Genomic DNA, 25,141 nt, shown 5'->3' on the forward strand with positions numbered 1-25,141 from the left:
GACTACAGGAGGTCAACAGGAGTGAAACAAACACATTTATAGGTCTGCAAATAATCACCATATTTGCACACACAATTCAGGTGAGGAACTTTATTCATTTTATATCATCACGACACCATTTTAAATCTAACAAGTATTTTTCTCCTCCATTTTGATCTGAATTGGAGCAAGTGAGAGACAGTAATGACAGGGGCATCAGACGTGCAGTTTTGGTGGAATGGAAGGAATGTAAAGATGCAGGAAGGAAATAGCATGGTTTGCCCTGAACCCCTGACAAAAACAAACAAACAAAACAAAGAACACAAACAAACAAAACAAAAACCCAAACAAAACAAACAAAAAAAAGACAAATTAAAATAAAAAAGAAAAGAAAAAGAAAGTTGATGACCAAGTACTGTACAGTCTAGCCATAAATGCTAATGTGACAGCATCACCAAAACCTTCACTCTCTCATGTCTGAAAGAGCACAGCACTCAAAAAAAAAAAAAATGTATGCAGCAAGCACAACCTGGTCTTCATGGTAGAATATGTTCACCACATAAAGTTCTGGAAAATTAATCTGAAGAGTTCAGACTTTCAGTAAAAAAAGAAAAAACAAAACAAAAAACAAAACAAAACAAACAACAACAAAACAACAACAAAACAACAACAAAAACAAACAACAAAAAAACCCAAAACAAACAATCAAGAGAAATTTAGCCTTGATATAACTTCACTGTCAAAAAAATCCTGTGGCCAAGACTAATTTCTATCCACCCAGAAAAGAAAAGAAAAAAAAAAGAAAAAAGAAAAAAAAAACCCACAAACAAAAACAAAACAAAAAAGCCAACAAAACAAAAAAAACCCCACCATTTTCCATGAAAGGTGAGCTCATATACATTTTATGAAGGCTCCTCCTGACAAGAAGCCAAGCCTGACCACCATGAAGCTCAGAGGACAGGAACTGCTGCATAGAGCAGCTACAGAAAATGGCCCTAATGACCCTGCACTGTATCTGTGTGCTGCAGTAGACACCGAAAGACAAAGATCATGCAGGACAATCTATGTTAGCAGCAGAGGTTTCAGTTTGGTCTCTCCTAAGATCGTCTGAGTGTTGGCACTAATACTAAACTTGAGCACACTTCTCTGCAGAATTCCCATTTCAGAATCAAGTCCTGGTATTAGGTGAAGAATTTATCCTAAACTGACATTGCAAACAGGGAAGAAGGAAGAAATGTAGCAACTGGTGACCCAGAGAACAATTCCCCCTTTCCGAATAAATAAATCAATAGTGGGGGAGGTTTGCCCAAGAGACAGAGCAGGACAAGTGGACCAGTATATAGTCAGTGATTCTGCTTTAAGAAATAGTTTTCCAAAAAGAGATCATAGTCACAGAACTAGCAGTGACCATACTGACCATCACTTCTGCCATTCAAACCAACACCTAAAAATTGTTAGTTTAGATGGGAGAAATTCCCATTTACTGAAGTGAAACGTCTCAGATCTATACAAAATTAAAAAAACCCCAAGACTAAAACATGTGATCATTGATTAATGGTGAAATTCAAAGTTGAGAAAAACAAGGTAAACCTGAAACTACAAAATCATGCTCACAAAAGGCATGGGAAACTACTAACACAGAACTGCCAAATGGACCTTTTTCAAAGGTAAAAATAAATAAAACTACTCTAGGGTATGTTTAGGGCCCAGAAGCTACATGCCAAGTTTCACACAGGAGGGAACTTTATATTGGGATCTACAATGAGTGCTCAGTCTTAAAAACTCACAGTTTCCATGTAGAATTTTAAATTAGAAGGTCTGAAATACATAAGTAATTTACTGGAGGCTTTGGACAACTTTCCAGTGAGTTTTAACCATTTTGACATCTATATATCTAAAATAGCCCAAAACTACCTTTTTTCTTTATAACCTCTGCAAATCTTCTTTGTTTGTTTGTTTTTTCTGCAACTCAATTATTCTGTATAATGACTGATCATACTTGAAAGCATTTTTATTAGGTAGTATTTGCAAGAATGCTGGTATAAATGTGTCCTAGCTACCAAGTCTGCCATTTCTCTAGCTTTTGAAGGATCAGAAAATAGAATGGCCAGGGCTGGTTTTTTCCATCCTGTGACTACTGGGAAGCTGTAAGCTCACAATCATTGTCTCATGGCTCTAAAACAGATGATCAGGCTACCATGGTGTATTTTCCATAGTGCTGGACATTCAGTCAAGTCAGTTGTTGTAGCTGAAGCAGGACACAAGACCTTTCTAGTTAAGTATATTTCCATTACCCTGCTGTAGCTGTTTTAAATTTCAGGGAAAGACTTCAGGTTTCAACTTTGCCCATATGTTCTGAATAGATACATGCCCACTCGTCCCTTTGACACTGAACAGCGATCCCAGCAGCTGAAGCACTTTAAAGCAGCTTTCCATGAGGATGGAAAAATGTTGAAGTTGTTCTTTGACACTAGTCCTCCACTTCAGAATCCTCTTTTGATTCAACTAAATTATCTGCTCTTCTACAAACACAGTAGTTTGATAGGTGTTTTGTCAACAATAGCAAAAGCTAAGAGAGCTTTTACAGGAGTAACGGTATATAAAAGACATGGGAACTTTATGCCAATATATTTCTTGCATCAATCAAATATTCAGGTCCTCCTTAGATGCTGAATAAGTTAATTATTTTTATAGTAACAGAGGATTCACACAAAAGTAGCAGTAGCATGCTCCCCAAACTGCAGATACTGTCTCACACAACGTGGGACTAGCTATATAAGCAAGAAGTTTTACTTTAGGCTCCCAATATACACTAGAATCCCATCTGTGGAGTTTTAGAGAAGGCTGTAAAGTGGAAAGATACTTGAACGCCATTTTGAGAAATTAATTCAGGGAGTCCCTAGTAGTATAAAACACTATAAAAGCCAGATCTCGATGACGTGTATCGGTACACAAAAGGACCCAACATAGTAGGAATAGAAAAATGCCTCTTTAGTAAGGCAAGAATTGCATTCACAGTGTTCTTACATTAGGCTCAGTTAGGGCACAGAGCAGATTAGGCTTAAATTCACAGAAATACTCAGAATGAAAACAAAAAAAGTCAATGGAGACCACATTTAATTCACAAAATAAACAGCTAAAACAATCTGATCTCAGCAAGAGAACCTCAGCTGAGAATCAAAGGTAGACTATTTCTCAATTTATATATCTTGGCTGTTTTGAAGAGATAAAAGAGTATTTTCTTGGCTTGCTCCCTTCCCATTAACACAGTCTGTTGAATTGTTTTCTTTTAGTTAAATATGAATTTACCTGTTGAAACGGTAGATATCCCGTATGTTTCCAAACAAGGCTGATCGCTCTTCTGTCCCCAGGGAGAGCTTGATCTGGTCAGTGATACAGTCGAGGTAATCCTACAAGAGAAATGAGAAGGAGGTCTTCAGACATTTTCTCCTTTTCTAGATCAGGAAATGGAGCTATGTTCTATTGCACAAGATGAGTCTCTTCATACCAGTTTCACCTTATTATTACAGTAAAGCCTTCAGTAGCCCCTCTGTGAACAGGCACTCTGTTATGAAAGGTAACAGTACTTATCTGTTCACTGAAACCAAGAAAGTAACAAAAGATTGAATGCTAAGTTATAGCCCTCTGACGAATAGCCAACATTTGTCTTCCTACTGATAAACAAATTTATTCAGATTTAATTCACAATGACATTTTAATTGATCATTTAACTGTCTCAAAGACAAAAAATAAGTAAAAATAAGAGATTAAGAATGTCATTCAATGCAGACTTAGTAACAGAAAACGTATATAGTGAAGAACAGAAAGCATACAAGCAACACAGGCTCAGAAAAGCAACCATTACAATATCTTTGTTTTGTTTTTAACTCAGTTAAGAAAATAACACAGAGTTTGTAGACAACAGATCTCTATGAATATATGTGCATACAATTTAATCACAGATCCAGCTACGTTGCAAATTACATTGCTATGTACTCCAGCAAATATTTCCTTTTGCATTCACAAGAGTGACAGTGTCTCATCCAGGGACTTTAATTGAATAGGAGCAAGACAGCTAGAAAAAGCTCAGATCAGCAGCATTCTGGCAGAACAATTTTCCCATCTCTTTCCTCACTTGGATAAGAGCTCAGCTCCCAAAGTGTCACCTTTCATTCTGTTGCTGCTACAGTGTTAAAATTTCTCAGATAAGGGCAAACAAATCCAGCAGGCTATCTAACAAACTACAATTCATAAGCCAAGAAACCCAATGTGCTGCCACATTCATGAATAAATTCTGCTGGAGGATGGAAATAAAGTAAAAGTGAAAACAGCTGAAACAATGTGAAATAAAAATAAATAAAATCCCTTCGCCTGGGGCTAGACAACATGGTGTGGCAACCTCCCAAAAGCAACACCGCATTCCACAGTGCGGCAAGGAAGGAGCCCTGCAAAACATCAACGAGACCATGAAAACTTCTCACATATAACTGTGTTCCAAAGTCATAAAGAAAAAAGTATTATAGAACACATACACTGGCCAAGATATAGTCCTCTGTGTAAAACCCTTGAAGACAAAGGGTTTGGATTAACCATGGATCTGACTTTTGGACTCCAGATGCCCTCATAAAGAAGGTTAAGAATTGCAGGGCTTGAGCCTCCATCCCCATTTCCTTCTGTCCTGGGTTTGTTAATAACAAGAGCAATTTCTCTTTTAGTGAATTTTCCTTACAGCTAAGTTCTTCTAAGTAACTGCACTTTTCTGAAGTTAGATACATGTTTTGGTAGACATAGCAATGGAATGCAAGGTCATTGATAAGAATGCACATCATGTATTTGCAAGGAGGAGTGAACTGAACAGGTGACTAAAATTGACCAACTAAGTATTCCATCCCATCCATGTCACATATCGTATAAAGGCTGGCAGATCACGAGGGTCTTGTTCTCTTTGACTATGGCCGGCACCTGGGAAGGACCCTGCCTGCCGTCCCTGTGATCTGAGGTCTAGTGACAGACCCTGCATCCCTGAATCCATTTCCGGTTTGCTGCAGAGTCCAACCCAGGACTTCTGGGTGCCTGCCCTGCAGCTGCTGGAGCAGTGCTGAGCTGTGCCGGGAATTTCAAGGTTGTTTTATTATATTTTGTATTATTGTCTCTATTTTATTAGTAGCATTAGTAAAACATTTTTAACTTTTTCCAACTTGCAAGTCCTCTCTCTCTCTTTGCCTCTTTTTGCCCTTCTATTGTCTCTCCTTAGTGGGCAGAGGGGGCTGTTAGGGGGAAAGAGGAGGGAGTTAACAAAGCATCTGCCACGGCTTATTGTTGCCCTGCAATTAAATGGTGACACCTTATTTCTAACTGAAATAGTGCCAGCAGAGTCATGGGTGTAACCAAGATTCAGATTTAGGTACCAGCAGCTTTCTTGTCCCTTCCCCCATCCTAATGATCAATAATCCACACTTTCATCACCTCCAGTGAAAGGTACCCCTCATTACCCTCAAAGCTCAGTATTTTATGCTGAGGGAAAGCAAGTAAGCCTATTCCAAGGCAACCTCAGTGTCTTTAAGAAGAGCAACATGTGGCAGTGGGCAGGCAAGCAGACAGGTCCCCAGAGAGTCACCTCTTCTCTTCTGTCCTCCACCTTCTTTCCCAGCTGAAAGCAGCTTCCCAGTCCAAGCCTGTCCTTGAAATAAATTCATGCAGTAAATCATTGGCACCTCATCTCTGGGACTCCCTGCACTTGTCCTTGGCTTTTTATTCATAGTCAGAAGCTGCAGAAGAGTAAAAGGTTCAGGATGGTGAGGCAGACAGGACTGCAGCAAGCAATATGCTAGGTCAAAGGTGATGGATCCAGGGCTACTCCAGTGATGGTAGTAAATAAACAACCTTTTCTGCCTACTAATACAAATCTGCATATAAAAGCAAAGAACAGGAAGACTCCAGTGGAACTGTGATCCTCTGAAAACATATTTAGCACTACAGGAACATTATAGCACCTCAAGCTGGTGTAATGGGGTGGATTGCAGAGGAATAGAAATCTTACAATAAGGAATTCCATACAGTGTATTTACTGAATAAAGAGAAGTTCCTTTCAAATTCATTCATCTCAGCATAGCTGGAGCTTGGTTTTCTTCAAAATAACAAACAGTCCACAGTTATTTCCAGTAGTGTAGACAGTGTTACAAGCACGACCTGATCTGTGCTCCTTCCATCCTCTACACATATGCATACTCTTCTCAGTTTTTTACTAACGCTTAGTAAGACAGAGGGAACCAAGCACTTTTTAATGCTCCTGCCAAGCAGCAGCCTGCAGGTGCTCTGGCAGATTTCCAGCATTCTTGTTGCATATGCCAGTATCAGGTTATAACACACGCCCACCGCTTGAGCTCTCTTTTGCTAAAAGATCCTTAACAGTGAGCTTCAGGCCCCCTTCTCCTCCCAGCATCAGATCAGAAACAAACTAGAAACTAATGGTTGGATTTGTGCTTACCTAGAGTAAAGTGAGACAGTTATTTGCTCAAACAGCGTGGAATTCAGAGACATTTTGTATCTCACCTCATACTGTTAGGCAATCACACAGAATTTGGGGACTGTTTTCATGTTTTAGCTCTCTATTTTTGTTAATGTTGCTGACTTGAGGCTTGTGCGAGCCAGAAAGCTGCAGATACATTTACATTGCTGTTTCACGTGCAAGCAGATACCTGAGCTAGACACAGGCTGCTTAACATGGCACTGACAGCAGGGCAGTCACAGCAGCAAAAAGCTTGAGATTTCCCTGTTTATGCGAAAGAAGTGGACATTGGATGGTCTTGACACAGTCCAGGCACAGCCCAGCAGCACATCGTTGGCACTGACACAGTAAGTGGGACCATTTGGGTTATACTGCTCTATAGAGCACGTGTGCTCTCGTAAAGGCTTCATGAACATATCCAGGAAACAGATGCAGTATTGGCACATAAAGTCCCCTGCAAGGACAACACTACAGGTAGATCAAAGCTACCCAGGCACGGGGTTGTTCCTAATTATTCCTTAGCAAATGGTACTTTACCCCCTTGGTAGTCACTGCAACCTCCTGCAGCGTATCAACAGTTGTTATCATCCAAGGCTGTAATGAAACGTTTGGAGCTACAAGATTACAGGACAGGCTGCAACTGTAGTGACACAGGGCAGAAATCAATGAAATTTATCAGAACAGAGAACCAGCCTTATTCATCTCTTTTGTTTCTTGTCAGCATCTATGAACCCTCTGTCAGCACTGAATGATTTATTTATAACCTTTGCCTTCACTAGCCTTTTATTGCATCTCTGCAGTTATGGCAAAAACATTTAGCTTACTTTATAGGAGGAAAAAAAACCAAACACAAATGCCAGTCTCCTTAGACTGATTTATCAAGCAAAGTTTGCTCTAATTGTACTGCACAATTTTTCTGTCCTATCTCCTGAAACTCTCCATAAACTAGAAGAGCTTGCTAGACTACCCTACCTTTCTTGCTGGGTTTGATGTTCTCCCCATTTGTCTTTCATCACATTGAATCTATCAGAAGGAATTTCTGCTAGAAGCTGCATATCCTGACTATCGTCTCCTCCTCCATAATCACACAAGGAGGATCTCTAGAGAAACAGGATGACAGCACTAAATTTAGAGGTTAAACAAACAATTATATTAATTTGGAACACGAAAAAACTGCCAAGAAAAGGAGAAAATGAGCAAAAATATCTTCACATATTGATTAAATTTATTTTTTTTTCCATGACCAAATTTCAGAAACTAACCACAAATTAGTGGGACATTTTCATCTAGCCACACAGATTTTCCTTTGAAAACAGACACACACTTACCTTTAAAAACAGAGTACAGGCTGAACAATAAAGAATAAGCCATCCATTAATGAGGCAATATTAAAATTACACATTAAAATGAGTAATGTTAATGGTACTGTTAACAGGGTAATGCTAGAAAAATGGGTAAAAGCCACACTGCCTCGTGAAACAAGAATCAGTTTTTATCCTGCCCTGTAAGAAACATACACTATAGATGTTCTTAATAATCCCTTTACAAGGCAGGACTGTGCATATATAAATATCACCAAAGATAAGCAAAATTATTGAAAGAGCAGTGTTGTTGCATAGGTACACCTTTACCAAGAGACAGACACACAAGACACTGAAAATTTGATTAAATATCAACACCAAAAAAAGAACGAAAAAAAAAAAAAGAATTCTACCCACCAGAAAACTTTGCTTTCCAATACCTAAACACAGGCTGTAGGAGAAACTGAAGTTGCCGTACATCTCTGCCTCAGTAACACAAGTTTTGGCTCAAGAGCTGAGGACTTATATCAGGAAAACTCAGTCTCTAGCCAAAAAATGCTTAAAACCAGGTACTTATCAAAACTCTAGTGACTTCTAGGGTTGCAGCCTGAGGAGGAATATGTAATATTACATCAAGCAGGACCTAAATTCAGGCAGACCATAGCATCATCCAGCTCCCAGTTTTCTGACATTCCCTAACTCTGTGCCTACCGATAAGGCAGCTTTTACTCCTAGATGCTATACTGTGACCATAGGCATATTTTTGCTCTACTCCCCTCTACCAGCACAGATGCATACAGCCCAAATCAGATGGCTGTGCAGAAGAGGAACCACTGAAACGGTTCAGCAGCCTGGGCCACTTACACACTATTTCCACACTGCTTTGAGGAAAAGGCTGCAGGTCAGAAGGAAAACACACCACAAACTGGGTCCTGTTTGCAACCTGACAGCTAGAGCCATGCTGACCAGACCGTCTTCATACTTGTAACCAAAGAGAAAGCTGGGCAACAGTTGTACAACAGAATAACTGCTGTAACATGTTCCTCATCGGTAATTCTGCCAATTACATAGGTAATTATAATCTGTACCAATTACCCCTCTGACTGATCTTTTCTCTATTCTTTTTTATTATTATTTTATTTGCAGATTTATCTGGCATGTACAGCAACATACTCTGAATGCCTCATGTATCAAAAAATAGCATACTATCCACAACAGGTGGCCAAGGATGCTGAATTCTGGCCAGATCAGCTCACTGCAGCTCTTTTCAAATATTTAAAGTATAGTTGCACCCTGCAAAGTGAAAGTGCACTTGTCAACCATACATATTTTGCCTTCTTGCTCTGGTTCCTTTGGCTGTATGAGTCCAAGGACTGACTGAGACTAAAATCAAATCCATCTCCTATCCATATCAAACCCCTTTGTCAGGATTTCTCCTTAAAACACATGATTATCTTTGTTATCACTTTCTGTGATGTAAGTAGACAAGCCCACTACCTCAGTGCAGGTCTCCTACAACTTGCACAGTGGTTTACTTGGACATAGCTGTAGCAAAACATTTCATGCAGCCACATTTTTCCTCTTCAGCTTCTGTAACCGGTCAAAACTGGTCACGTATTCAGTCACATAGGCAGCCATCCTTCCCTTCTGAGTGAAAATGCTTGTCCAATTGCTTTTAAAACAATTTCCCACCTCCTATCCCACATCAAAGTACTTGGCATCTGCAGCTTTCCAGAGACAGCCTGGCATGTCACCGTGCTGTAGACAGAAATCCACGCCCATCGAGATAATTAGCACCCTTAACCTCCTACCACTGAAACTCCTTTGTAGGAGAAGCAGAAGTGGCAACAGCTTTGCTTCGGTGTCTGACCTGTATTGATTTAACATAGAGGGGAGGAACTTCTCAAATGCTCTTTCCTATGACAGTGAGAATTTGCTTCCTAGCAGCACACATTTCTTGTTCCCAGGTAAGTAACACAACCACTAACACAGGCTGTAACATAATCACCTTGTCATACAGTAGGCTAATACAGCTTAATACTTCCATTTAACTAATAGGCATATTTTTAACCATAGAAGCAGTTTGAGTGCCATAAAAATCAGAACAATGTTTTATTTCTGCTACAGAAGTTGCATATTAATGATGTCACTAAATCAAACTTCAAAAAAATTCTTGTGCTGTTTACCAGATAGCTTCTCTACATGTAAAACCATAAAACTAAATAAAGAAGGAAATTTCTGTAAGCATGTCTTTCCATCTTTCTACCTTCTACTTTTCATGGGAAATGGGATGGTGGTATTTGGTGGAGTTTTTTAAAAGACTTCTGAAGCAAGAAAACCCTCACATCAGCCAAAGCACAGACAGGTCCACAAGACCAGCACCTGCCTGGCGCTATGCACAGCACAGCTCTGCCACCAACAGCAAAAGCCAGGGCCTTCCTGAGGATAACGCAGACTTGGAGATGCAGCCTCCTCTGCTCACGTTGGCAATGGGAGCAGAAAGCTCCTGGGCTTTGTGCACTTCCTACCCACCTTTTCCATTCTCTTTACAAGGTCCCTTTTTGTACATAAAACTGCCAGTTGTCAGTGCCAGCAAAGCTCTGCCCTTGTGGGAAACAGCACTGCCAGGCCTCGCAGGTGGGCTCCGAAGCACACACCTGCATGCTTGCAGAGCACTGACCCTGCCATCGAGGGAGAAGGGTGAGGAGAACACTTCCCCCCGCTGCCAGCCAGCCTCCAAATGGGAACGTCTGAAGTAATCTGAAGTACTAGATGTGGTTGTTGTTGGATTTCTTTCCGATGTCTGTGCAGAGGAGTGGAGTCTCTGATCTGGCAGGAGGCCACCTCACTGGCATCAGCCTTCCCCCAGCGCTGGGTGGAGGTGGTGAGGAAGCCGTACGGCACTCACCTGGGTTTATGACCAGCTTCGTCAGAATTACCCAATTTATACATGCAATCAGCTCACAGTCTGTGGATAACAGCACTAAAGCAGGCATGATACAGTAAGTCGATACTTCACTGACTGCGTGTAGAAAGGGCAAAGACCGATGGTAAGAGTATTCGTGAGAATGTGGTATGAAGAAAGCCTAAAAATAGAGAAGCACATTTAAGTTTTCTTTCCACTGTTTAACGTTGCAGAGTAAAGTGATCATGACAGACTTCTCCCTATACTGTCCACAGTTAAGATTCTGCAGATAAGTTAAAGTTAACAGTACTAATTTAAATTTTACCTACAGAAGAGAAAGGGAAGAATTCTTTTTCCACATAGTTATTCCTGAGTGACAGATTTTCTATGATCAGTGTGACTTCCGCACCTATATTATAGATGTTAAAACACTGTCCTATTTACAGATACTTAGGACTGAAAGCAGTGGCCCCTAGTAGGTCCCCTTGGTCACATGCACAGACAGCCACAGGAGTATGTGCCAGCCAAAATTAGCAGCGAGGAATTCCTGAGTCCTAACACTATGCCTTGCACCCCTAAAACATGCTGTTTCTTTGGCTTAGGCTGCCTTTGAACAGTTGTGCCTGTGTAGAACGTGAGCATGGGTGGGGGTTGTATACAAAGTCAGAATTTCTAGAGCACATCAGTGACAACATAACAGTCAGGAGATCTTGTCACAGGACTCGAAGTTGTCAGAGCACAGCCAGGAACTGACCCGAAGCATTTGTCCTGGAAAACCATCAGTGAGAGGTCCCTCAGCACTGCCCAGGCTTTTGCACCGAGTTCATTGTCCCTGGGGTAGGACAACAACCTCGCCATTCTGCATGGCTGGGAGGCAGCAGCACAGCTTTCTGCAGCTGTGGGGTCCCCCTCAGAGCTTTGGAGTCCAAGCCTTTCAAGCAGGGTCTGCAGGCCCTCTCACCTCTGCCCCACCATGAGAGGATGCCCATGGCAGCTCCCAGCCTTGCCCTCCTGGGACTGGAGGGGAAGGAGGCACATGTCCTACAAAGCTACTTACAACAGTGTAGGATTTTATGTCTTTTCTTTTTACCCAATACCTGCATTCTTCTTCTGTCATCTGTGTCCCATGATCTGTTTCAGAAGGCATGCTGTGTCTACCAAACTCTCTGGAGGGTCAAAGCCTGTCACCTGCTGATCCAGCAGCATGGAACTGCCAGCCTGCCAAGATGGACTGCTTTCAGGGATTTCGCATTTTGCTGAAATGAATTTTTGTTCTAATGAAACACAATCAAAGTTCAATAATATTCCCCTGCTCAGCTGCAGGAATTTCACGCTAAAGTCTCCCATCTTAAAAAGACATCTTGGAAGGCAGGCTGCCAATTAAATCAAGCTGTAATTTGATAGAGATGCACTCAAAAGTTGAAACTGTGATTCATGGATTGCACACATACAAGTCCCCTAAATTGTCCATCATCTATAAAGACAATCTAGGTAAATTACTGGCAACAGCAACTCATATGCAACCCCAATTAGACACTTGAGCACACTAAATTAGTGAAGTTCTAACCCACTGGACTAAAATCACATCCTATGTTTATCTTCAGATATGAGCAGCATCCACTGCTAAATAACAGCTACAGGAATTTTTCCCAGGACCTGACACTCCAAATCACTACTCAGGGGTGCAGTAAGAGGCATGTTCAGAGAGTAGATGGAGATCATGGGACAGCAAAAAATGCCACCAATAGTTTCCTGGCATTTCATTAAATAGCTATGTGAGGCCCCCATCTAACAGACTTCTTAAAAGAAGAAATAAGGTACAGTAACAAGAACAGACAAATTAACACACTAAATAGTAATCAGGATGTTAGTTTGAGGTTGTTAGGCAGATGAAGTGTTCTAAAGATATATAAAGCTTCAACTGAGGCTCAACATCACTGTCAGTCATCACCACCATCATTCAATAACCTAGAGTTTTTATTAAGAAGTCCTAGCTGAAATGTTTAATAATTATAAATTTAAAAAATAATAATCTCAAAGTTCATCAGGACATCTATAAATTCTCACAACACAGATTATTTGGCTGATTATAACCTTATTGAACCATAGTCAAGCAAAGCACAGAGAATCATTAAGGCAAATTTAGCCTTTAAATCACCCAGGAAAGGAACCCGAGTCTTGTGCTTGGCACATTAAATAAACTTTCCACAATTTGTAAGGCAAATGAACATTAACATTTTTAAAGGAAATATTGAAATGCTTACAAGTTAAAGGAGACATTCCAGAAGAGAAATGTTTGTTTTAAACCCAAGAAGGGAAACTGAAAGAGTCTGTTTTCCAAAGAATGAAAATGCAAACCCAGCAAAATGGAGAAAATCTGCACACATCCTAAACTCACATTTATCTTAACCTTAGTAACCACATGATTCCCAGAGACTTATGGATGGCTTTTGTTATTAATAGACGAACAGCAATGAAATGGAAGCTTATAGTAGTGGGTGGTTCACAAGTGAAAACTTTTAAAAAGTGTCTTATTTGCAAAATTATTTTCTCATGAAACCACAAAAAACAGCAGCTACTTCCACACCTTAATCAGTGGGATTTAAGAGAGTGGAAGAGAGTGAGAGAGAGAGACTGCTGTGTAGTTTGTTAAGCCTTCAGGTTTAAAGATCATTAATTACTAGAAGAACACAGTTCACTGACAATATTTAATAAAAATGATACAATAAATTTAAGAGTGGTCAAATTTTTCTGTGGATGGAAATGGAAGAGGCCAGAGTAAGCAAATAGAATTCCAGAAACTATGGTCTGGCTAGAAATCAGAAATATGTTTAGCTTTAGGATATCACTTCCAAATATTGAAATTTCTTTACAGAAATCCCCATCTTTCTGGGAAAAAAAAAAAAAAAAAATCATTCTGCAAAAAACACGTCATCTAAATATTTACTGGAAGTTTTGCAGCATGAGCTGCACTGTGTCTCTCCGGCCTCTCAGCACTGTTCCTCCCAGCTTTGCTGTCCACCTTGGGTAAAGCTGCTTTCCCAGGGATGCTGCCCCACTCCTCATTCCCCACCAGCGAGCAACAGCAAGGCAGAGGTGAACACATCTCTCTTCCTCTCCTTTCTGAATTTCAGAAGGGCTCTATGCATCCCACTAACAGGGAGCAAAGCTTCACTCCAGGAGCACCCTGCCCACCACCAGCACTCTTAAATGGCACACTCTGTATTTAACCATATCTTCCCTTGCCTCCCACCTCCCAAAAGAATAAAGCTTTCTGCAACAGAAGATTAACTTTCACCCTTTTATCTATGTTCATTTGGATTTAGAAAGGGGGTAGAAGGTTACAAACAGCACAGCTGAACGAGTTATGCCCTGCTGCAGAAGAAGGAAGACAAGAGCAGAGGCAGCTGGGCTTTTCCGCAATTCTGTAGCTCCCGGGAAGAGCAGCAGACATCCCGGCCACTTCTCCCAGCCAGAGCTTGAGAAGGACTCACTGTACACTTACAGACAGATGCTTTATTACTACAGTGTAACTCCCTCTTTTGTGCTGTTCAAACGCAGAGCTGACTTTAAAGCAAACAAAAAGTTATGGCTCTACATCTGTGCTGTCTGCATGTCTGCAGTCCCAGCCATAGGCTGCAGCTTGGACATCACATGGTAAAGGCAGCCCCTGTCCCAACATGTTTCTACAATCCAGCTGTAAGGTAAAAACTGGATGCGAGGTGGCGGTAGAGAAAACACAAAGCAGTGATGACATTTTATTCAGTATCTTTCAAATACTCCGGAACATGCTGAATGAAAGACATTTATGAATGTTACGAGAAGAAACAAGACTGAGTACTGATGATGCACATAAGAACAAACACCCATCAGTATATTTAACCCTGGCTTTGCATATTTCTTATGGGGTTAGTTTACAAACAGCTCCCTGCTCGTGCCACAACATAAGCAGTTGCCTTTACGACATGAGTGGTTTGTTAGGTTACTTCTGGTTGTTCACAACGCAATGTATTCCTACTGTACAGCTGCAAAACATCTTTTTCCAAAGCCCAGAATCCTTCTCAAATGCCCAGAAAAACAAGGTTTGGGTTTTGTTTCTGCTTTTGTTTTGGTTTCATTTAAGGGTACAGATGATGAGAAGCCTAAAGCATACATAGCTGGCAAAATATTTTTGATCAAGGTCTTGGAGTTCCAGAAATAACCACATCCAAAACTATTTAAGACACAAACATGAACAACAGTTTTTGTATACATCCATCACTTTAGGTTGCTTTAGGATATTTAATATGGCTCACATCCAGGAAGCAAGAAGTCTGCAGAGAAAACTGAATAGTACTCTTGCCTCAGAAGAAAGAAGTCTGATTTACTTTAGGTATTTCTTTAAGTGTAGCCAGAACAGCTGTTTATACCTGCTCGGTAACATACCTAGTGGTGTTACTAGATACCTCACGTCTCAGCAGTCTCCAGTGTGGATTATGGTCTTGAGTTTTAAACAGCAACTCCAGAAACAAAATATTAACCTTCTCCAATATAGCTGCTTACAAATTTATTACAGATTTTTTTAAGTGGAACATTTTTTCTGCTCCAATTTGTACTGCTGTAACTCTGTTTAAACTTCCCAGGCTTCGAGGTCTCTTAGATACGCACTGAGAACCTCAAGCACAATTTTGTTTCAGCTATCATATCTCAATATTACTGGAGTAAACTTCCCTTGCTTTTAAGTCGTGCTTTCTCTGAAGATGTTGATCAGATTTTGACACAGCTCTTCCTTCATGGATGAAAAGAACAAGCAGTGAGAAAGTCCATCAGCTCAGAAGTGTACCAAATACTAATCACAGTTCAACATGTCACTGTCAGGATCATAATATTTATTTTCCAGGTAATTTAAATGGCTCATCCATATTTTTTAAATGCATAAGGATCAGTCTGTAGTAATAACGAATAGTATGTGTGCTAACCTGCTTTTAACTGCTTTTTAATATCATAGCAAGACAAATTGCAAAGAAGGATCTCACTCTGAATATCACTGCTTTACTTCAAATCTAAACTAAATGTCTTTTCTCTCTGCATGGGACAGGCTCTGCAGCTGGCCCCAGAGTGGAGAGCCTGTTTCTAAATCATCACTCTGTTCATAAGGAATTAGAGGTAAAGTGATGAAAAATCACCCACTCATCACGTGAGTTCTTTCTTTTGTGCTGAACATTTAAGACAAATAAATGAAGTATGTCAACAATCTTTGTCAGACAGACTGGACTTGCAAACCTGCAGTGCCTATACATGAAGCTGAGGTATTGCTCCATAGCTTTACAGGCACTGATATGGTACGATAACTTCTGGCCTTGATGCACTGAAGAAAAATACTAATTATGAGACCACACATCACTGCTTGCTATATTGAATGAAGTAAAAGTGATTTAAAATCTCAAAAGAATGTCATCATTAGAGTCTGATGATTACAGCCGTGCCATAAAATTCAGGATGCTTATGCCAGGGGGACTGGTACATCCTCTCACATCACAGTTATCTTTTCAATAACATTCAATAAATGTTCCATTGAAGCAATTTCCATGATGAAATTTCTCATATACAAAATGCTCACAAAGGACAGCTCTTCTAATCATACCATTTCTTTTTGTTGAGTGCTGGAATTCTGTACTGAGAAACAAAGGTATTCTTCCGGAGTGACACATCACATGCAACTTATGTCAGCAATCTAAAGGTACCTTCCTCAGGCATGTAGGTTGGCAGCCATAGAAAAAGAGGCTGCAAATGGAAATACAGTGTAATGTGGGAACAAACATTCTGGGATGCCTGAGCTATATTGGGATTCCCACCTCTTGAACCAGGAGAACTTTCTCTGAGAGTTACGCTATCCAAAAATCCCATGCACAAGCCATTATGATTTTACTAACACACCACAAGAAGTGACAATGCGCACATGCAGCCTTCAGAGTTGTCTTTTCAACTAATTACCTAAAATGCAGAAAAAGACATCCTCTAACCACAGCGCTGGGAAGCAGGAAACTGGGAACAATAAAACTCTGATACTGACTTCCTATCAGAAGGGTTTCCCTTCATTGCTGGTGCCACAACATGTATCTACTGCAAATGTCCAATATTTTCCCTTACAAGACTTCTCCCCACCCCCTTCAAGGGATACATAACTTCAGCAGACTTGCTCACCTTGGATGAAGGTTTCCATGCCACAAACCTGCCTCCTTGCTGAGTTGTTTTAGGAGATTTCAGCAAAAGCATTCCCCCAGGCTTTTTTTGAGAAAGAACACCCTGCTTTTCCTTTACTCACCGTGAAAAACTTTGGTGACCTTTCCCCTGAGAAGACAAGCACCCCCAGGGTGACTAGCAGAGACATGAACCATACCCTCACATCTGAAGGAGGGGCAGTAACAGATTGTAGCATAACAAAGACTTTGTTTCTGAGGGTATATTTTTTTGCTGCTTTGTCCAAGTCTCCACAGACTTGACCAGTTTAGGGGGACCAATATGACCTTCTAGTGATAGTCCTCTGCACGTTTCAGCTCAGGCTTCACAAGGTCTTAACCCATAATTGCCATTCTCAGATGCTGTCAGCACATCTGGTTCAGATCTGCTCCTCTGAAGTAAGAGCAAAGATTGTTTCTGTGTCTCAATGTTGCTCTGCAAACCTTAGACAATTTGGAGAAGCATTCTGTTGGAAGGAGAAAACAGGAACAAAGCTTGATGGACACCAGAGGATGGAGACTGAATGTGAGCAGAAAAAGGACAGAAAAATTAAGAACGGTCATGGAAACATTGTCAGAAGAAAGAAAGGCTGAACAAAAAGCTGAAGAACAGAGGGAGAACTACAACAGACCTGGCAAAAAGACTGTGACAAGCTATGTAAGAGCTTCAGACCTGCCAAGAGAACTATGGAGAGAGATCTGGACTCAGCAGACACCACAAACATGGGGAAAGAGAAAGACTGAAAGGTGATCAATCACACGAGGAAATGAGACAAAATGGACTGACAGGGGATGAGGACAGGATTTACTGTGAGAAGACTTAGGGCAGATGGGCAGGAAGACCATAGGTAGAAGACTCTGCAGAAGAGAACTGGAATTTCTAGGTAAAAAGGCTTGAATGAGGAGTCTCAAATACAATTAAAAAAAAAAAAAAAAAAGAGTGGCAGAGGACAAAAGATCCAGAGAGTAGACAGGCAAGAGACTTGAGACTTCAACTAGTCCATTAGGGATGGTTTAAAAAAATGTCAAATTCGGCGTGAAAGGGTAGAGGAACTCCTTCACATAAAAGAAGTCTCCCAGGTTTCAGATGGAGTTCAAGATTCCTGAAGCTCGACCTCAGTTTGCATCAAATATTTGTGAAATGCACTGACAATGCATGCCTCACTCCCTTCTAGCTGCAATATAGACGTCAATGACTTTTTACTGATATTATTTTACTGATAGGAGCTCTTATATCACACAGCTGAGGTTCACGCAGTAGATGTTCTCAACAGGCTGATATCACTGTGAGTGTATCCAATGTAACATGACATGCATGCACTGTAAAAGGGCATTTGCATCATTCCTTCCTTTTCCAAAGGTAAGCCACGAACGTAGTTTCTACGGTTATAAGCATTTGTACAAATTATGAATATGGGCTTCTGACTCCTGTGCCCACAAACACAAAACACATTTTTATTATAAACTCGAGGACAGCATTTTACTCGGGGCGGGGGGGGGTGGGGTGGGGTGGGGGTCGGGAGTTACTTCAGTAAGTTACTCTGAATTTTATGCCTTTTCTAAATAAATTACTACTTGAAAAAGTCAGGCTGTGTCCTGAAGAGGAGAAGGTCTGCAGGTTCTGCCCTGGCCAGTACACCTGTCAGCATGACACAAGCAGGAAGCAGAAGTATCCAATTTCTCATCACAAACTTGCCCAAAACACGCTTCAAGCTGTACTAATTCAAAATTTTAATTATACTTAACAGATTATCTGATAAAACACACCAAACAATGGAAAAGTTCACTCTATCTTTGTTACAATGCTTGCCTGTGCAAGAATCACAGCAGCACACCTCAAAACAATCATAATTCAACTGTTCTTTCAGGTTACAGAAAAAATGGCTGTACTGGCTAGAAAAGCAGCTGGTTTTAAAGCATATCCTGAGGCAAAGGGAGCCAAATAGGGCCTGTACGGCCTCCTCTCACTCATCCTAAGCCCAGGAAATATTTCTTATCAGCAGTTTACAAGAAAGCTGGAGAACCCCAGCAGGTTTAGTTATCAATTGAAGATCACATTAGCCATATCCTATCAAGTCGATTTCTACATCTGTCCAGCACTTTGACACTGTTAAGAACAAATACCACTCAAAAGCCAATACAAGTTATGTCTTTTTAGTTTCTTTTTAGTTATTTACTTATTAATGACCTAACAGAATTAAGTCAATAAAGGTATGAAAAAGGGTAAAATTTTATTTTTCCCCATTTACTCCATAGTCTTTTATAACAAGCTTGATAACTCTACATGTTGTAAGACTAACATAGGCTGAAAGGGCACTGCCTAAAATACTCTGCTGGGCTAACTCTTAATGGATGAATAGTACCAGGATCCTACATGCAATTTCACATCATCCGTGTTAACGGGTCATTTGTGTACAGCTATGTATGTTCCTTTACATTTGTGTTCAACTAATCTCGGAAACCAGTTCCAGGCACATGAAGGACAAGAAAGTAATCAAGAATAGTCAGCATGGATTCACCAAGGAGAAGTTGACCACCCTGATAACTTTCTACAACGAAATGGCTTGGTAGATGAGTGGAGAGCAGTGGATATTGCCTACCTTGACTTCATAAAGCCTTTTGATACTGTCTCCCATAAGATGCTCATGGACAAGCTGATGAAGTATGGGTTGGATAAGCAGGCAGTCAAGATTGATTGAAAACTAGTGGAACAGACAGGCCCTGAGGGTGGTGATCAAAGGCACAACATCTAGTTGGAGACCATTAACTAGCAGCATACCTCAGGGGTTAATACTGGATCCTGTCCTTTTAAGATGTTCATTAGTGATCTGGATGACCAGAAAGAGTGTGGATGTATTAAAAACCACAAAAAGAAAACCACCACCCCTTCCACTCACCTTCCACCTCCCCCAAAAAAGCTTGACTGTGAACCACAGGCAAATATGTGTTGCTTTCCACCAGAAATTTAGAGTGTGGATTCACGGACATGAGTTCTGACACCCTCTCAGTTCTAGCTCTAGAACCTTTTTCAAACTACTCGAAAGAACAGTAAGAACATATTCTTTTTGTTTCCATTGTATATAGACAAGGTGGCATCAGCAATTCCCCACTACCAGGGGACAAAAAGCCATAGACTAGATCTACACCAACAGCTCTCAGCTGGGGGTAGAGGGTGATTAAAACAGTACCTATTGATTTCTCCCTTTCCATTCTACACCATCCTCAGCCTGACATCTCTTCAGCTTGTAGCTCTTTGTACCTGGGTTGCTTCTCTTCCTCCCTCCCTCCTCCTGCCAAAAAACAAGCAAACAAACAAAACAAAACAAAACAAACCACCCTAAAACAAAAAAACCCTTAGTATTCTTACTATTTTTAATCTGTGTACATAATATTCTATATTGCATTCAGCTGCAAAACTCACTAGAAACCTTCAGTTCCAACCAATTTCAAACTTCCCCCAACCCTCCATGTCCTGGGTTTTCTATCATTTCCTCATATTGTTTTCCCTCTCATGATTTTCTGTCTCTACTTAGCACTGGTTCATGTGCTTATGCTTTTCTCTGCCAGCTCCCACCTTCATGTAGCTCTTCAGTTCCCACACACTTCTTGGGCAGCAGTTGTCCTTTGACCCTTTCCAAGCTTCCCTTTTCCCTTTCTCATCCCATTTCCTAGCCAGCTGCCAAAATCTGGTTCATGTTTATCTGGAGAATAAGACAAATCAAGCTGCTTCCCTTCATCTCAGTTTGGATCAGCACTAGTCAGCTGGCTGCCAAACTAAATGACCTCAACTCACAAAGGCTTGGATAATCAAATCCTGCAAGGCTGTGACACTCCTGCAGATGTATATGGAGTCTTCCCATTCTTCTCACAGCCACCACCCTTGGTTAGGTAAATTACCGGAGCATTGCTAAGGTAACTTGAGGAGAAAAGAATTCTAAGAAACGTATAAAAAAAGGTCCTTGTGCTTCCCATCACACCTCCCTCCCTGAAGAGCAAGGAAAGCACGTGCACAGCCTGAGGTAGCTGGTTCCCCACTGTCCTCACTGCTTGGGAAGGAGCTTCTCTGAAGCATTCAGATCCTCAAAACCTACCTAAGAAATGCCCCACTGCCAACCACTACATTTCTCAAATAGGCTCTTTAATGCCACATGACTTTTCAAGATTCATTAACTATTAGCTACTGTAGGAAGTACGCTTGGGTATTTCACAGGTAAATTTCTCCATTTTTTTCATAACTTCAAGAGCATTTGCCACATTTAATCTATATCTACTGTAGTGGTGCTTAAAGTATTTCCAGCAAGCATTTGTTGGTCTTCCTACTTGTAAATGGAAAATCTGTTTCAAGATTTTGATGATAGTTTCCAGTTTCTCAAGTCGTACAGTTTACTGCACACGAAGATGAGTGAGAGTTAAGGTTTCCAAAACCGTGGTGGTCATGCCTAGCAAATGGTGACTGCGCACAGAAGCTGGACTTCTTCTGCAGCATATGACAACCTTAAATACTCCAAAATGAAACTTAGGCAACGTTTGAATGTAGACAAACAGCAGCAGCTACAGAAACTAAGAAAGCCTTGCAGAAAAAGCCTTCTTTGTGAGAACTCTGCGAGGTGCGGGTGTTTAATCATGACATGCACTTGTGTTATCAAAGCCTTCGTGTTTTTTCCCACTCATTCCTTGTGCAACCAAGTGGGTTAGAACTGCAGGTGGGGAGAGTATGTCCAGCTGACTGATACTTCCTTTGGCAGATGACCTCATACAGCTACCTAAAGCTAAATATTCTATAAACAGCGCATTAAACATGCGCCTCCCAAGAAATTCTTCTATGCAGGTAGTCATACATACATAGGTTAAGTACACAGACTACAAACAACAGCCAGGGGACTTAACTGTCACCTTCAAAACCACAAAAGAACACGACTGATGGCACAAGTTGCAAGTATGTGGAGAGAGCAGAACAGTCCACAGCAGGACTCATCCATACTTTTCCCTGTACTAGAAAGGGAAAATGAAAGATACTGTTCATCTGGGGATTAGACAAAAACATCACTGCTGCTAATAAATGTTACACCCATTTATTAAGCACCACCCATTCAGAATTAATTTTAAAGAAAACATAATACCTTCAAGAAATGAGTAAACAATAGAGTTTTCCAGCAAATAAATATGCCATATTCAATACTGCATGAAAAGAAGAAAAAGGCAGGAAAAAACTTGCAGTACTAGGATTTGGTAGGGGTAAAAATTAGTAAGTGAGATTCTTCAGATAAAGCACTAAAAGGGGCAAACAAGCTGTCTCCTGTTTCTCTCTTGCTGTACATTCTAAGAAACAGTATGGGGTTTTTTTTGTAAGCAAACATTACTTGCAAAAAGTTTACCAGAGTTCACTACTGCTTTCAACTGTAGAATGTTTTTCCTGGTTTTTTCTTCATTAACATGTAGTAACAGTTTAGCCTTATCTAATCAAATAAAAACTAGAAACACACAAGAACAATGATGTTACATTAATTTATAAAGACCAGCAAATGCCGATTCAATTGTCAGGTCCATCTGTTCTGCTGTGAAATCAAACAATGTAAAGAAGAGCATTATGGAAGAGTTAACACCATCCTAAGCAAGAGTCCTACCTTCACGATGCTTTTTAGATCTTGCACATACATCCTCTCTGTCTCCAGAATCTCTTGGACCACTCTGTCTACATAGAGCAGCTTGGGACTGGTGGGCTCTGTGATCAGGGACATCGCACAGTTTTTACTCATTCCTTTTGATTCTGCTTTCCTTGGCATGCTTAGCCTTTTTTCAAGGCTTTCCTCGGGATCCTCTTGCTCTGCAGGGGAGTTTTTGCGTGGCTTGTTGCTGGAAAACCGCCTGGCTGGGACCAGTTCTAGGTTGATGGCGCCCGTTTCTTTATCCTGGTTGAACAAACCCAAGTGGCTGTTTGAAACCAAAGTCGTTCTGCTTCCAAAGGAGCAGTGGCTGTCTCTGGAGGAAGCAGAGGAGGAAGTGGAGCTAAAGCTTACAGGACGGTCACTGTCTGACAGGTCCATGGTTTTTTTTTCACAGTAGCGGAAAGGTCTGCTCTCCTTGTGCAAATCTTCCCCTTTTGTCTTGGACTCAAAGGCCTCCGTCACAGCTGGTAAAACATCGAGAGGTAAGTGGAAGTCATCTAAAAAAAAAAATAAAAGCAGAAGTGGATTTACTGTTGCTGCTCTATATAACGCAAATTTGAAAACAAATACTTCACAATCTTTTTGCATACAAAACTGCCACAACTCTATTTTAACTAAAAGACGACCAGAACAATGCGATTTGCAGGACACCCTGGCTCTAATGCTTTTTAGGTGGTGAGGATCTCCTACCGGAGGCTACTACACAGGCACCACATACATCCTGCTCACATACATGTCTCTGGCACATCCTCCTTGTGCCAGCGCACTGGGCCTGGTGCTCATGCATGCTCTACCCAGGCTCAGCACAGGAGAGAAATAAGACTCAAAGATTTTCCCTCAGGCTAAAAAAACCCTCTGTCCAGAGCCATCCCTGCTATCTGCAAGCTAAGCACTGACCCTGGCTTGGATGCTTTGGAAAACTCACGAATCACACAATGATACCAGACAATATCTTTCATTTTGAATACTGTAAGGCCAATAGTCAAACAAAAACCAAAAGCAGTTATCAATTACCAGCTCCGTGGCTTGTACAAAAACACTAAAATCAGAATGATTTCCCAATGAAAATATCATAGCTTCTGAAAAAAGAGTTCCCATAGGAAAGTGTTCTGCCAAATAATTCAGTTTTCTACTGGGAAAATAAGTCATTCTAAAACTGCTCAACTGAAGCCAACATATTGCCCCCTGCTGAACTAACCAAAAGCTGTTTTTCAAATCACTGCCAAACCAAAATAAGATATCTGTCTTCCTGACAGCATTTCAATTCTACTTTCTTTTTGCTGCTGAAATGCCCTGCAGGCCACTGTCCACAAGGCAATGCAGATTTCTCTGGCCAAGTTTTGTGTGAAGCACCACAAGAATCTGCAGAAGCAGCTGCAGGTAAATTCCGTACTTCAAGGTTTCATTTCAGTAAGAAGCATCCACCCAAAAAACCCTGACTCAGACTCAAAGAATTTCAGAATGTCTGTCCTTTGAAAAGGGAAACTTGTGACAATTCAGGAAGAAAAGCAATACTGAAGGTACCCACACAGTGGTAGCTTAGTCCTTATCTTACTCCAGTGACAACCTTATTTTTTAAAAAAGTCATACCAGCAATTGCAGCTCCAGACAGCAGTTTCGGTAAAGAAACCATAAAGCCAGTAAGCTGCAGATTAAACCTGCACAACCTTTAAGTTGGCCTTTCTTCAACTGAGGCAGAGTTGCTTTGCAATTATGAGCAGAAACCTCCTGGACACGGCTACTGCTGCACTTGGTCAGAGAAGAGGGGCAGGAGGAAGAACTTCATTCATCGCGGAAAGCCATCCTTTCATTTTTCACAATCAAATACTACTATTTATTTTAAAATAATAATATTTTTAAAATATATAAATAAATAAATAACCAACCACAACTCAAAGCAAACAAAAAGAAAGAAAAAAAAAAGCCCAGAGAAGAAAGTTTTATTTATTTGGCCTACTCTGAATGCATAAGATTTTATTTTTACGTGAGTAATTAATACCACCATTTCAGCAATGATGGTATTAGCTTTCTCTTCAGGAGAAGTATTGCCCTCAAGGTAACACTTGGAATTAACAGTGAGAGTAATTTGCTCATTACATGGGTCAGAAATTGGGCATTAGATTAAAAACCTAATTTGGCACCTCTGTACCCCCGGTTTTACCTTGAAGTCTGAAAAATCTACAGCCTTTCTTTGTGCCAGGTTCTTCTGGTTTTGCAGCACAGAGGCATATTTTCTTACCCTTCTCAAATAAACCACATTAAGTACAAACTCCAAAATAAAATATAAAGCAATAAATCAGTAAAGTATTTAAAACTGAAGAATGCTGTGAAATTCTCTTGTTTCTGAATGGGTATGGGCAAAGATGTTTGCCTTCCTATTGTTTGTGATAAGAAAGTATGCATTTTTGATAAGAAATAATGTATTTTTGTTATCAGCTTTGAATCATTTTTCATGTTCAGTTAGAAAGCACAATGTTGCTGTGCAGATGTAAACCCCCTTGAAAAAGGCACAATATAAACAAGATAACAGGGATACCCTTCCGCTAACTTACTCCAAGACATTT

At 40.6% G+C, this 25,141-nt stretch overlaps 1 protein-coding gene across 2 annotated transcripts in view; it reads right to left on the minus strand.

Annotated features, from left to right (window-relative positions):
• The window catches only part of PLEKHG1 (pleckstrin homology and RhoGEF domain containing G1), a gene marked incomplete at its 3' end in the record, with an annotated part of 49,436 nt that extends 26,466 nt beyond the window's left edge, over positions 1 to 22,970 (minus strand). For both annotated transcript variants that reach the window (XM_080342163.1, XM_080342162.1), the window contains exons 1-2: positions 22,536 to 22,970; positions 3,289 to 3,389 (exon numbers count right to left, since the gene is read on the minus strand). In XM_080342163.1, the coding sequence (XP_080198289.1) occupies positions 3,289 to 3,389; positions 22,536 to 22,955 (521 nt within the window). In that variant the 5' untranslated portion in view covers positions 22,956 to 22,970. The remainder of the gene's footprint in view (positions 1 to 3,288; positions 3,390 to 22,535) is intronic.
• Between the last annotated feature and the right edge of the window lie 2,171 nt (positions 22,971 to 25,141).

Source organism: Nesoenas mayeri (assembly GCF_963082525.1).
Source record: "Nesoenas mayeri genome assembly, chromosome: 3".
Classification (NCBI taxonomy): domain Eukaryota; kingdom Metazoa; phylum Chordata; class Aves; order Columbiformes; family Columbidae; genus Nesoenas; species Nesoenas mayeri.